Here is a 13705-nt window from a genome sequence, read left to right on the forward strand (position 1 = left end):
GATTGGTTTTGTGTGTTTGCGTTTGAATTGCTGCTGCAGCTGTGTCCTTTATGGGCTACTTTGATTTGATTGATTTAACTGAGTTTGGCTGCTACATAAATGAGGCAGTTTCCTGTTCTGCATTGAAAATTAAACTTCCTCCTTTCCTGCGGTCCATCTGTTTCCATCGCTCTATTTCACATGATGGTTTTGAAGTGTTTTATAATACATTTCCCTGCCGTTTCTCTGTCAGCGCTGCTAACTCATGTCCGTCCAGTCCGCGTGGTGCAGGATCGTCCGGTTACAGACTGGGCAGGATCGTGCCTGACCTGCAGCTCATGAATGATAACTCTCATTCTGAGAATGACAAAGAGGCGTCAGAAGGAGACAGTCCAAAGGTGACACACACCTTCTGTGCTGATGAACCTCACTCTATCAGAGATGTATTAACCAGAGACATCTATAATACCAGTCAAAATTTAGGAATAATTAAGATTTTTGTTTATGTTTTGGAAGGAAATCTCTTATTAGTTACCAAGGCTGCATTTATTTGATTAAAAATACGGTAAAAAACTGTTAAAGTGTGAAATATTATTGCAATTTAAAATAACTGTTATCGGTTTGAATAAATGTAAAAATGTAATTTGTTTCAGTGATCAAATCTGAATTTTCAGCATCAATGCTCCAGCCTTCAGTGTAACATTATCCTTCAGAATTCATTCTATGATTACAAAAAAAAGAAAGAAAAGTAATACTTTTATTTAACAAGGATGCATTCAATTGACCAAAAGTGATTTTATAAATACATAATTGTTGTATTTGTGTTCTTTTGAACTTTCAATTCGTCAAAGAATCCTGAAAAATACAATCTCAGTTTATCACAAAAATAAGAAGCAGCACATATGTTTTCAACATTGATAATAATTAGAAATGTTTCTTGAACAGCAAGTTTAGATTAGATTTAAATTCTATTTCTGAAGGATTGTCTGACACTGAAGACTGGAGTAATGATGCTGAAAATTCAGCTTTGCATCACAGGAATAAATTATATTTTAATATACAGCTACTTCAAATTGTAATATTTCACAATTTTACTGTTTTGTTTTTTACTGTATTTGTAATCTAGTGAATGCAACCTTGTTGAACAGAAGAGACTTCTTTCAAAAACATTAAAAATCTTAATTCAACATTTTTGCTCTCAAAAAGTACTTTAAAAGAATGTAAATGAGTTAATCTTAAAGGTCAGATCTTCTAATAATCTGTCTCTGTTTCACTAGGACGACTCCAAACCCCCATACTCATATGCTCAGCTGATCGTTCAGGCGATAACGATGGCACAGGACAAGCAGCTAACACTAAACGGCATCTACACACACATCACCAAGAACTACCCGTACTATAGGACAGCAGATAAAGGCTGGCAGGTCAGTACCACACCGCCAGATCAGCTGAAGATGATGCTGTTTGAACTGTACAGACTCCCTAAGAAAGGAGTTACAATAAATTATGATATATGAGAAATGTAATGCTTTTTGGTGCTCTGTGAGCATTGTTTAAGTTTGTTGTGTTTTTAAGTAGTTAATTAGTTTTAAGTAAACTGACTGTTTAAGAAAAGTATTTGTCATTGAACCATTTAATCAAGAGATTCATTCACAATCGCTGGTTCATCCAGTAACAAAACGTGTTTATGAATGAGATGCTGAATTCATTCAAATTATTACTTTTGTTTTTTTTTTCTAAGATTTTTTTTCTTCAGAATCATTTGAAAATCTTTTTTTTTTTTTTCAACAAAAAAAAAAAGTGATTTTCTTAATTTATCCAGAATCATGCAGCTCTAGTGTGCATGCAAGATGATGTCCTGCATGCACTACTTTTTATGAAAATATTACAATAATTTTGGAATATTTATTTTATTTTATTTTTTTTAAGTTATACATTTACATTTATTTTTTTTTTGAAAATTAAGTTTTTTTTTTTGTAATTTTCTTAAATGCTTTACCTTTTTTGTACTTAAACTAAAACAACTTCATATATATTATTCTAACTTCAGTATATCTATATTCGTCTGATTTAGACAGTGTTAGGCTGTACAATTGTAGACTTCTCTTATTCTCTTATTTATCATATGTATCTGAGATATATATATATATATATATATATATATATATATATATATATATATATATATATATATATATATATATATATATATATATATATATATATATATATATATATATATATAGAAAGCACATTTAAATTTTAGTAAAGTGTTTACTTGTAAGGTTTTTGGGGAATAAAATGTCAAAATTGGGTTGAAATAATTCAAAGGATTCAAAGAGTTTATTGTCATGTGCACAGTGAAGAAAAGCATGTTTCCCTGTACAATGAAATTATTTCTTTGCTGTCCACATTGAATGCCAAGACAAGTGCAACTTATGTAAAAATAAAAACAGACATGCATATAAATAAAATAAAAATAATAAAAGCACAGCTATATTGCAGAAGTAGAAATAGACTATGAATATAGAAATATAGAAAATAATGTAAATGTTACATTGTCATTCAATGTAACACAATATTTATGTAAAAATTCAAACAACATGCTTATTCTGACATGTACATATTAATATATATACGTAAAAAATAAGAAATGAACAATAAATATATGCATCTGTGTGTGTATGTATGTATTTTTACGATTTAGTTTGTTATAAAAATAACAAAATTACAAAAATAAAAAATTAGGCTTACTGTGTCTTTCAGAATCTATGTATCAATGCATGATGTCATTTGACAGTATGAATGAATTTCTCTGTTTCAGAACTCGATTCGTCATAACCTGTCGCTGAACCGGTACTTCATCAAAGTCCCACGCTCACAGGAAGAGCCGGGCAAGGGCTCATTCTGGAGGATCGACCCGTCATCTGAGAGCAAACTTGTGGAGCAGGCATTCAGGAAACGCCGGCCACGGGGCGTCCCGTGCTTCAGGACCCCGCTGGGACCCCTCTCATCCAGGTCAGGGTCATAGCACTGACCTTTTAAACATACAATGTTCTTATCAATGTTGAAAAGAGTCATCCTGCTTCGTATTTTTGTGGAAAGTCAGGATTCTTTGATGAATAGAAAGTTCAAAAGAGCAGCATTAATTTGAAATAGAAATCTTTTGTCTTTACTGTCCCCTATGATCAATTTAATGCATCCTTGCTGAATACAAGTATTAATTTATTTTGAAAAAAAAAAAAATCATACTGACCCCAAACTTTCGAGCGGTAATGTATGTAAAATGCATCCTGACGTGTTGGTGTCTGATGACAGGAGCGCCCCGGCGTCGCCCAATCACTCGGGCGTTCTCTCCGCCCACTCCAGCGGTGTGCAGACCCCCGACAGCCTATCACGGGAAGGCTCACCTGTTCCCATGGAGCCAGAACCTGCCTCTGTCCCGCCTCCTGCTGCTGCTCCCACCGCTGCCGTCCAACCCAAACTAGCTGTGATTCAAGAGGCCCGTTTTACCCAGAACACCACAGGTAATCAAACATGAATAAACAAACATCCACTTGTTTTGATTATTTTACTCTAAGAAACTCATGATATTTATTATAATTTTTTATTATTTGTATTATCTATATTGGTCTGATTTCAATCATATTTGTTATATAATTGTACACGAATCAGTTTATTTACTTGATGTCAAAATAATCACAGATTATCGGTATCTGTCAGAATCTGTGCAACACTGTATATTAGTCTACAGTAAAATTGTAGACTACTCATTTAAATGTAATTGCATTTTATTTATGTATTTGTTTGTTTGTTTTTGTTATGGACCTTAACAAAAAATAATTACCAATTATCGGTATCTGTCCAAATCTGTACAACACGGTATATTAGTTTACAATAAAATTATGCGCCTAATAAAAATTATGCGCCTTAACAAAAATAATTGCAGATTATCGGCGGGGTTATTATAGTTAATTAAAATTAACTTTAAAAATACATTTTTGTTATTTAAAAAAAAAACAAAAAAACTTGGGTAATATTTCTCATTTTAGTTTAAACTTGATGAATATTACTGGAATAAAAATGAAAACCGTATATACATAAATAAGAGAAAAATTGATAAAACACAATAAAATTGCTAAAACATATTTAAAATGGAAACTGAAAATATAAAAATAAACAATTGTTTGAAATATTAATAAAATCTATAAAATAGGATATCAGTGATACTAGAATAGCACTGCTTATCTGTATCTGTGCATCAATTAGTTTACATAACGTCACTAAGTGAGTGCTTGTCTTCTCTCTCAGCGTCTCCCATCACCACCCAGCCGGTTCTGATTGCGGTCCAGCGTCCGTTGACGCAGACGATCAAACCCGTCACGTACGCTGTTGCCGCCCCCGTTACATCCTCCACGTCTGCGCAGCCGCTGATGCAGACGGTGCACGTGGTGCATCAGATCCCTGCCGTGGCTGTCAGTACTGTTGGCGGAGCAAACCTGCAGCCCGCCATCAAAACAGAAATACTGGAGAACGGAGAGGAGGTCAAAGGTGAGCACTTTGGTCATGCAGCTTGACCTGGTTTGAGTTCTTACAGATAATGTCAGTAACAAAATGTGTTCTGTCTCTCTTTAGTGAAGGTAGAGTCAGTTCCTGGCATCACTCACGGCTCTATAGGCTCAGCCAATAGGATCATTCAAAGCAGCACTGCAGCCACACCCCTCCAGACGGTCACCATAGTGCAACAAGCCCCATTGGGCCAGCACCAACTGCCAATCAAAGCCATCACCCAGAATGGAACTCATGTAGTGCCCATCGCCACGGCGATACAGAGCCAGGCTCATGCAGGTATGCATTCACACATCTGATATCACATTAAATATTAATCACGCCATTACAGGAAAACATCATTTAAATTCAGATTTTGTTTTCTTTCTATTCTGTTTCTTTTTTTGGTTGTTGTCCCCCCCCCATTTCATTACTGAAGAAGTAATGAAAGTTGGTGAACTCTTAAAAGTCATGGGCATTTCAGTATTGAAAATGACGTTTCTATATTTACTGTACATTTCTATAGTGAATATAGGCATACTATTTTTTTCCAATTCCTCTAGCTCAGTCTATCCCAAAGTAAAAGCTGCAGGCTTAAAGTCTTGAAAGTGAAGAAAAGAAGTTATATATTGTGATTTTACTATTGTAGTCATATATTTAAATTAGGGCTGGGACTTTAACGCGTTAATTTAGATTAATTAATTACACAAAAATAACGCGTTAATTTTTTTTAACGCATTTTAATCGCACTTATTTTTGCACCGCGGAACGTTTCTCTCTGGATGAGTTTCGGCGGACCGATTATACTGGAGCACCAACGAACGGACTTGCGTTCTCGTGGAGACCGGTCTTGCCAAGCTTCCTTGGAAGAACGAACTCGGAAGGACGCGAGAACACAGAACGCACACTTATGAGAACTGAGATGTACTGCGTTCCTGCTTAACTGACCGCATAGTCTCAGCATAAGCAGCGGCCATTGAACAATATTACAAAATGTCATAACTTATTAAAACATTTCATACTATTTTATATATATATATATATATATATATATATATATATATATATATATATATATATATATATATATATATATATATATATATATATATATATATATATATATATATATATTACTTTCATATAATTGTATTGTTTTATTTTACAGCGTTATATGTTTTATTGTTAAGATTCATTTTAATATGCCAATAAAAATACAGACTTTCTCCGGGTCTTATAACTTTATTAAAATTAACCAAAATAAAACGATAAATGTTTACTTTCAACTTCAAGAGCAGTCAAGTATTTGAGAGAGCGAGTTTAAAGCTTAGAGGCTTCCGTACACCGGCCGCCCACAGCGTTTTCTGGGATTTCTAACGGCTCGATTCTCTCAAGTCTGCAAAGTCTGCACTCGATGCATCCTCAGTTTCAAGAACATATCCGGGCACTTTCATGCATCCTCTGTACTTGCGTTCTTGAGAATTGGAACTGAACTTCGACGGTTAATGATGACGTAGAACGAGAACACAAGGACGCAAGATCGCTGAAGAACGCATATTGAGAAACAGCCAAAAACAAACCACAGTGAACATGGACAAAGAAGCTGATGAGACCGCTTTGGTTGGCCCTGTGGATGGGAAATTTAAAAATCCATATGAAAAAACTTACTTCTCACTGTTCTCAGGTCAAATATTTATATGCGATTAAAATGCGATTAATTTCGATTAATTAATTACAAAGCCTCTAATTAATTAGATTAATTTTTTTAATCGAGTCCCGGCCCTAATTTAAATGCTTTCCTGTAGCTCAAATAGTAGAGCATGGCGCTAGCAACGCCAAGGTCATGGGTTTGATTCCCAGGGAAAGCAAGAGCTGATAAAATGTAAAAACTGTAACTTGAATGCAATGTAAGTCGCTTTGGATAAAAGCGTCTGCTAAATGCATAAATGTAAATGTAAATTTAATAAACTTATGATTTGTTTTATTTTTTTTTAACAACTGCTGTTAACCCTTTGAAGTGAAGCAAAAGTTATTTCTGTCAAACCCCAATGCTCAAGACTTTAACTCTTGAAAGTATACTTGATCATTTATTTTTTTCAGTTAACGGTGCAGTTGTTTTACAGTAGTATTAGTAATATTTCTGTCTTAGTAATAATAATAATAATGTTTATTAATAATAAGGAATCTCAGATAGCACTGCGACCCAAGACTTGAGAGAGAATTTTAATGTCAAGCATCTTTTTCTGTTTGTGTCCAGTGTCGAGTCCGTTACACTTGTTGGCCACTCACGCCTCAGCGTCCGCCTCCCTCCCCATGAAGCGGCAGAACGGAGAAAACGGGAGCGAGCCACCGGAGAGTAAACGATTGAAAACCGAGGACGAAGAACACGCAGTCATATCCGACCCGAACGGAACCGCTGCGGACACAAACTCCACCAACCAGCACAACTAGTCACCCATTAACCACCACCACTTTCCCTCCCTTTTTCTCTGGTTTTCTCTTTTCCTTTTTCTCGTTCTCATCACGGTTTCTCTTCCATCTAGCAGCTCACAGTGCCAAAACTGAAGGCTTGGACAATAACTCTTCGAACCGATGCAAAACCGTCAAAAAAAAGAACCAAATGCATAAAATACTATCCGTTACTGTCATTTTCCGCAGCAACCCTCTGCCTGTTTTCCGTTTTATCACTCGAACGCCCGATTGAACAAAAACTCGCACCTCGAAACACAAGAGCAACTGCCATCTGGTCCGTAACTGGGCATTTTATTACAGACTTTCACAGATGTTGGAGGCGTTCGATCAGCTCGGATTCCGTTCTTTGGGAGTCATGGTGATTTTTAGTGACCCGTGAGCAAAATTGAAAGGAAAAATGCACGCTTATCGCGGAGTTTTCGCAACGTGGGATGCCCTCCGGGTGTGCAGATGTTGATCCGCTGCGGACTCAAAAGGATTCCAGAACCTCCGGAACTCGTGTGTTGCTCACAGCAGACTGAGAATTCCAGAACTCCCGCTTGCGGAATCCGGATTTTTTGGCGCTGACAGCGGAACACGGGCTTCGATCCAACATTCCAAAGTTTGGCAGTCCACTTACGGAGGGTGAAAAGCCAAGAGGATGTCCTGGAATGGAATTACACTCCATGAACCACAAATAGGTTGTTGTCTTTTTTAAAAATAGTGCATAGTAGGGCTGTACGTGGAGCCAAAGGGATCAAAATATTCCCAAACACATCAGATATTCCAAAACTTTTGGCAGCTAGCCTGACAGCATTCCCCACAATCCCCTGCAGCCGTCGTAGTGGATAATATGCAGTATTTTGTCGTTCATACGTGGAGCATAGGATCTGGGCGTGTTTTCATTTATAGAGACGTTTTAAGTAATAATAACAATATATATAAGCAGCAGCAGCAGCATATGAGCAGAAGAGGACATGGGACATCCGGACTGTGTCTGTTTTCTGTTTTGTGAAACTAAGCGTAGTTTCTTTTCTAAGATGGATAAAAATGTATCAGTGGAGTATTTCCTTCCTATGTTTTTCCTTTTTGTTTATTTTTAAATCTGAGCAAAACCGGCTTTGTTACACCGGCATTTTCATACAGATGCTCGAGTGGACATGTCATTTCCATGTGTAGTCCAACTGTTTTCATCCAGCTTGCATGTAACGGACTTCACAAACGTACCTGAGCCTTCGATGTAATCCAGAAAGAAAGAAAAAAACAAGCAAGATACGAGAAACTGCTTTGAATCAGACCAGATCTGCACTTGATTAGACTGTTCTTTTTGTTTACTTTTTCCTTTCCGTTTCGTTCCCTTTTGAGGTGTAGGCCGATTCTGTCTGCTTAATGATTTGATTCTGGTCAGGCTGGTCAGTCTGACGGATTATGTGTGTTTCAAACAAAAGCAAAAAAAAAAAATATGATTGTTTGTTCTGCTTCAGTGGGTCAATGCTTTTTTTTTTTTTTATAAATTAATTTAAAACCTTACGCTTGCGACGTTCTTGTCTTTTCTTCAATTCAAAGTTCAAATTCAAAGGTTTTTTTGAGGCTGGATTTATTTCATAAAAATACAGAAAAAAAGGGTTTCTAATTGAAATTGAAAATATTTTGAATGCAATTTATGTCAAAGCTATATTTTCAGCATCTTTACTCCAGTCTTCAGTGTCATGATCCTTTAGAAATCCTTCTAATATGCTGATTTGCTGCTCAAGAAACTTGTCTTAATATTGTGAGTGTGCAGTTGTGCTTCTTAATATATTTTAATATATTTTTCTCAAATGAAGATTAAAAGGTATTAGGGCTGTTTTAGTCTACACAGGATGTTTTCCAAATGATTAAAGTGTCCTAAAATAATGGTCTCTTTGATGAGATGTGATATCCATAATCAAATTTCAGATTGGTTGATGGGATTTGGGACTACATGACTTTAAACCAGAAATGTGGTCATTCCTCAGATGACCACTGTGTGGCGCTGGTGTGTAAGCATTCACATGCAGCAGGTAGCATTATTCAAATGGCTTCTGGTGTGTGTGTGAGAAGGTACATTTCAAGTCCTGTCGTCCTACAGATGATCTTAACACATGCGGTGTTGTTAATGTGCTCTAGATTTTTTTTAATGCACACCGAAAATAGTTCAACCTTTAACCTCTCTTCATAAGATGGATCTCTAGAGAACACGGGTCTTTTTAGCACACTTGTTAGTAAAGATGATTTGATTGACCTCTATGCCCCTCCTGGGGGGCTAGTCCTCTCCTTGTTGAGTTTTGAACTCTTTATGGGCTGAATTTGAGCATGCAAGATGGTGTCTAGACCTGTACAGCCTAATCTCTGAGAGGTCTTAGAAAGCCCTAAAAATCACTTGAAATGCTGTTGCATTTTGATAAAATATCTAGACGCTAAAACAACAGATGTAGCGATGAACGTCAAGATGGTTTGTGTTTGTCATTAGTGAATCGTTGATGTGATAGTTTCGCTTTTCACACAGTTAATGAGATAAAGCTAGGTTTCACATGTGAAGTTTGAACACAGGAAAATCTCTACCATTCCTCGACAAAATGTAGAGGGCGAATTCCAATCTACTCTATAGACCTTAATCAGGTTGGATGCCATAAGGAATTTATCACGGATGAAAGTGCACACGCTTTATAAAGGTCTTGGATCACGTAATTTTAACTCGGATTTTTCAAAACTTTTTGTTTTTTGGAAAGATGTTCCATCAGCTGAACAATCATTATGTTATTATTGAGCTGTGCTTCATATCAAAGTCCCTGTAAGACAAGTTACTTCACCGGCCATCAAAATGCCTTTCAGGCACTTCGGTCATGGAAGTACAGCTCCAAACATCAAATTCTCTAAAGCTGTTCTCCAACCCAGACAGCAACATAATGTTAGCCCCGATCCGGCCCACATCTGGCCCGTGTGAAAGTCCAGATGTGGGCCGACACTGCTTTCTGTCTGGGAAGCTTATGATTGCATTTCATATTTCAAATCGCTAATGAAATCGGTTTCATAAACAACCATCTCGTTAATGTTTCTATCCACTTTTTTCCTACAAATATCATTATAGTAATATATATGTAGTAACAATTACATTTTACAGCATCCGTGTGAAAACAAACCTGGAAATAGATGAGGAATTGGGGAGAAAAATGAAAGATTTTTAGTGCTTTCCAGGGAATTATTCATGGTTTAGTAAATTAAATTGGAAGAGCAGACCATAAATGCACGGTATGTTTTCATTTACAAATAATCAGGTAATGCAGTGGGCTGAAAAGAGCTGTTCTATATTGTTGATGTATCATGTCGCATTAATATTCTAGTAACGTTATTCTCCTGACTTCTGAAAATAGAAAATTAATGAACATTTTAAAAGCCCATTCAGTCAAAATGACAGATGAAGATATAGAGCAGTCTTATGGTTTGTTCCAGTCATTGTGAGTGGAACTTCCTCAAACCGGAAGTGCCTCCCATAATTTAAAACGCAGTAGACTCATTAGGAAAATGGTGGATGACTTTACCTATCCCAGATGAAAGATTGGCATCGTGAAATAATCATGGCCAATCAGAAATGGCCGTGATTGCTTCACGATGCCAGTCTTTCATCTGGGACAGCCGAAAATCGTGCAGTGTGTTTCGGGCTTTAAGTAATATGAGTGTACCCTCTTTGTTGTAGATTGAAAGTCTGTGTTCATAGTACGTCGTTACGCTTTTGACTATGGACGTGACCGCGTCGAGGAGTTTTTAGTGAAGTGAATGTCTGATTGTTGGAGAACACATGAGTAAGAGCAGATAAACCCGAGGAGAGGATGAACAGAGACATTAGATTCAGCTATTCATCAGGGTCAAGTTTATTTTGAAGTTTTATGTTCAGTTTAGGATGAAATACTCGGCTTTTCTTCATATTCGTCATGGTAACGCGCAAAAACATGCCTCATCAGACAGACAGCAGGAAAAGGCAGAAGATCAGAGGTAACGCTGAAACATAGAAAGCGAGACGGTGGGAGGTATAAGGCTGTATAATGAACACATCTCACTGAAACATGGACGTGGGAGGTGTTGCCATGGCGACCGGGAGCTGAGTGATGCTGATGAGAGGAAACAATAGGAACCCAACCTGAGTGTGTGTGTGTAAATGTGTGTCAGACTCCTGCATCTGCCTCCATCACACCTTTTCAGACATGTTTCCTCTAAATAAAGCAGGACCTTGAGCTGAACCACGTCCTTTAGTTCGTAAACTCACACCTGACGCAAAAGCAAGACGTCTCAGTTTCAAGGCCACGTACTCAAAGAAAAGCCAGACATGTATCAGACCCATTTTATGCATGCGAACATTTTCTGAAAGAGTCATTTTAGGTATTAAATAAAGTGAATGTTAATGTGATGTGAGTATATTTTAACTCGAGTCATTGGCTTTTGGAATAACACTTTTCTCTCTATTTCTTCATGCAGGTTTCCAGTATGTTTGAAGCACCCATTTGAGAGAATGTGCAAGTATACAATGTGAAAGTACACAATATATTCTCTCTGTCTCGGTGTAAAATGTATTATGACAACATAGTCTTTTTTCCTGATAGCGATAAAGAGCAAAAGCTGGTTCCAGACTCATGTAGATCACCTCGTGGTGCTTTAAGAGCTATTTTGTCCTCTGACTAATCTAGATCCTCTTCTAGCCCACAGCCCTGTTTCTGACCCCTGACACAGAGGTCAGTGAGGGATCAGCCACAAGCTGATTATCTCGCCGCTGTTTTGCTAACAAGCTTCTCGGCTATTTGGCCGAACTTTTTCAGTATTCTAGGTCACCAAATTTAGTTAGTCTCTGTAGATGAGCTTATGTATATTTTGCACTGACAAAATAGTGCTATGGTGTAGTTTTTTGTACAATACCATGGTAATACCATGTGTTTTAAATATTTGAACCATTGTTTAAACCTGATTTCAGTATTGTACATCGATAAATGTCCTTAAAGTAAATCGGTCAGAAATAAATCAAATACTTTTTACTTGCAAAAAAGAGTCATGCTATTACCATGTTTTGATATCATATCAAAACTATGTTTTGTTGTTAATGTTGTTGTTGCGGGAATTTTTTTGTATTTCAAGCCAATCAATTTAGTTCACACATGTGTCAAGGATACATGAGGTTTTCACTTTAAAATGTATTGTGTTATTGCCAAGGCTTTTTGGACTTGGTTTTACAATAATGCCTTGGTGTTTGGACATTTTTGCTGTTCTAGGTCAATACATTTAGTTTACGTCTCTGTGAAACTGAAAACATAATATAGTTTTAATAAAGTACTGTGATACACTGTTAAAAAAAAATATGATCAATAAATCATGGCAACATGTTTTTCCATTATTTTAACTCATCAAAATAATTTAACCAGTTTCAACTATTTATACGAGATTCGCCTACACAAGATTTAAAAAAAATTAAATTGACAACCAATTTGATAATACTTTAAAACCTTAAGGCAGCAACTGAACTTTTTCTTTTTAATTGAATTAGTTGGAAATGTTTTAGAGTGAATTGCCAAGGTTTTTTTGGTCATGGTAGCAGTAGTTTTCTCTTGTGAATCAAGAAAGCTGCTTTCCACAAATCAAAATTCCATGACAATGATTTATTGAACAACTGCATGCCCTGCTAAGTGCACTGCAAAAATGTATTTTTCTTATTTTTCAGTAAAATGTCGAAACAAATTATCAAACAAAGGTACATTTACTTAGAAACAAAATAACAAAATATACATCTTGTTTTCTGAAAAAAAGGATCAGAATGAATCTTGATTTGAAGTTTTTTATCCCTTTAAATTAAGTATCTATATTTCTGATCCCATGGCAGATTTGTTTCCCATTATTTTAAGTACAAACTCAGTTTTGATATTTATTCAATATTTTTTTTGAAAATTATTTAATATCTTAGTCATTTTGTGTCTGAAGTGAATGTATCTTGATTCAAGAATGAAATGGAAAGAGATAGAAAGAAAATCTTTTGAGGCTGATCTTCATTGAGGGTGAATAATTAGCTGTAGTTCCAGTCCATGTATTGAAGCATTGGAAAGTGTGTGCGTGCCGCTCCGTCCTCCTCCGCAGCGACACATTCTCAACAATCACAACCGCTGACAATCGCTTCAGTGTTCATTGGCTATTTTCAGTGTTTAGCTCGTTGATTGAGCCCTTGTGATCCTTATTTTGACATCACAAAGCCGAACAACAATCTCTTTAGTGTTTGGAGCGTGTAATTCTGTGGAATTCGGGCCCGTAGGAGGCACGGGTCAGGGTCCGAGCTGCTCTGAACCGGCCGCGGAGGGATTACATTATGAAAGAGATTCAGGTTAGGATCAGCTAGTACCAACTTCCACTTGTTTTTAGCTCTCTTGGGATACGTCTCTCTCTCTCTATGCGTGTGTGTGAGTGTTTTCCTGGGTCCTTGAATTGAAATGTGTCTGAGGCAAACAGGCGATGCTGCAGGCCCACACATGCCCTCATGAAGGTGCTCTGGAGCAGCAGAAGTGTGTTGAAGCAGTGAAATGGGCCTCTAGGTATCGCACTCCAGAGTATAATTGACTGTATTTCTCTCACTGTTCAGTGTGAACAAGCCGTCAACAGTCCAGTTGTCGGTGGGGGGGGGGTTGAATCTAGCTCCATAGTATAAACATATCGAGTATGTGCGATTTGCGAATCTCGA

At 36.8% G+C, this 13705-nt stretch overlaps 1 protein-coding gene across 1 annotated transcript in view; it reads left to right on the forward strand.

Moving 5' to 3' along the window:
* Nucleotides 1-8502, forward strand: part of foxk2b (forkhead box K2b) — a 28062-nt gene extending 19560 nt beyond the window's left edge. The window contains exons 3-9 of the mRNA XM_079394150.1: nucleotides 233-377; nucleotides 1257-1403; nucleotides 2804-2997; nucleotides 3298-3506; nucleotides 4291-4530; nucleotides 4615-4827; nucleotides 6785-8502. Coding sequence (XP_079250276.1) covers nucleotides 233-377; nucleotides 1257-1403; nucleotides 2804-2997; nucleotides 3298-3506; nucleotides 4291-4530; nucleotides 4615-4827; nucleotides 6785-6978 — 1342 coding nt within the window. The 3' untranslated portion in view covers nucleotides 6979-8502. The remainder of the gene's footprint in view (nucleotides 1-232; nucleotides 378-1256; nucleotides 1404-2803; nucleotides 2998-3297; nucleotides 3507-4290; nucleotides 4531-4614; nucleotides 4828-6784) is intronic.
* The last annotated feature ends 5203 nt before the right edge of the window (nucleotides 8503-13705 follow it).

This window comes from Barbus barbus (genome assembly GCF_936440315.1).
Source record: "Barbus barbus genome assembly, chromosome: 3".
Taxonomy (NCBI): Eukaryota; Metazoa; Chordata; class Actinopteri; order Cypriniformes; family Cyprinidae; genus Barbus; species Barbus barbus.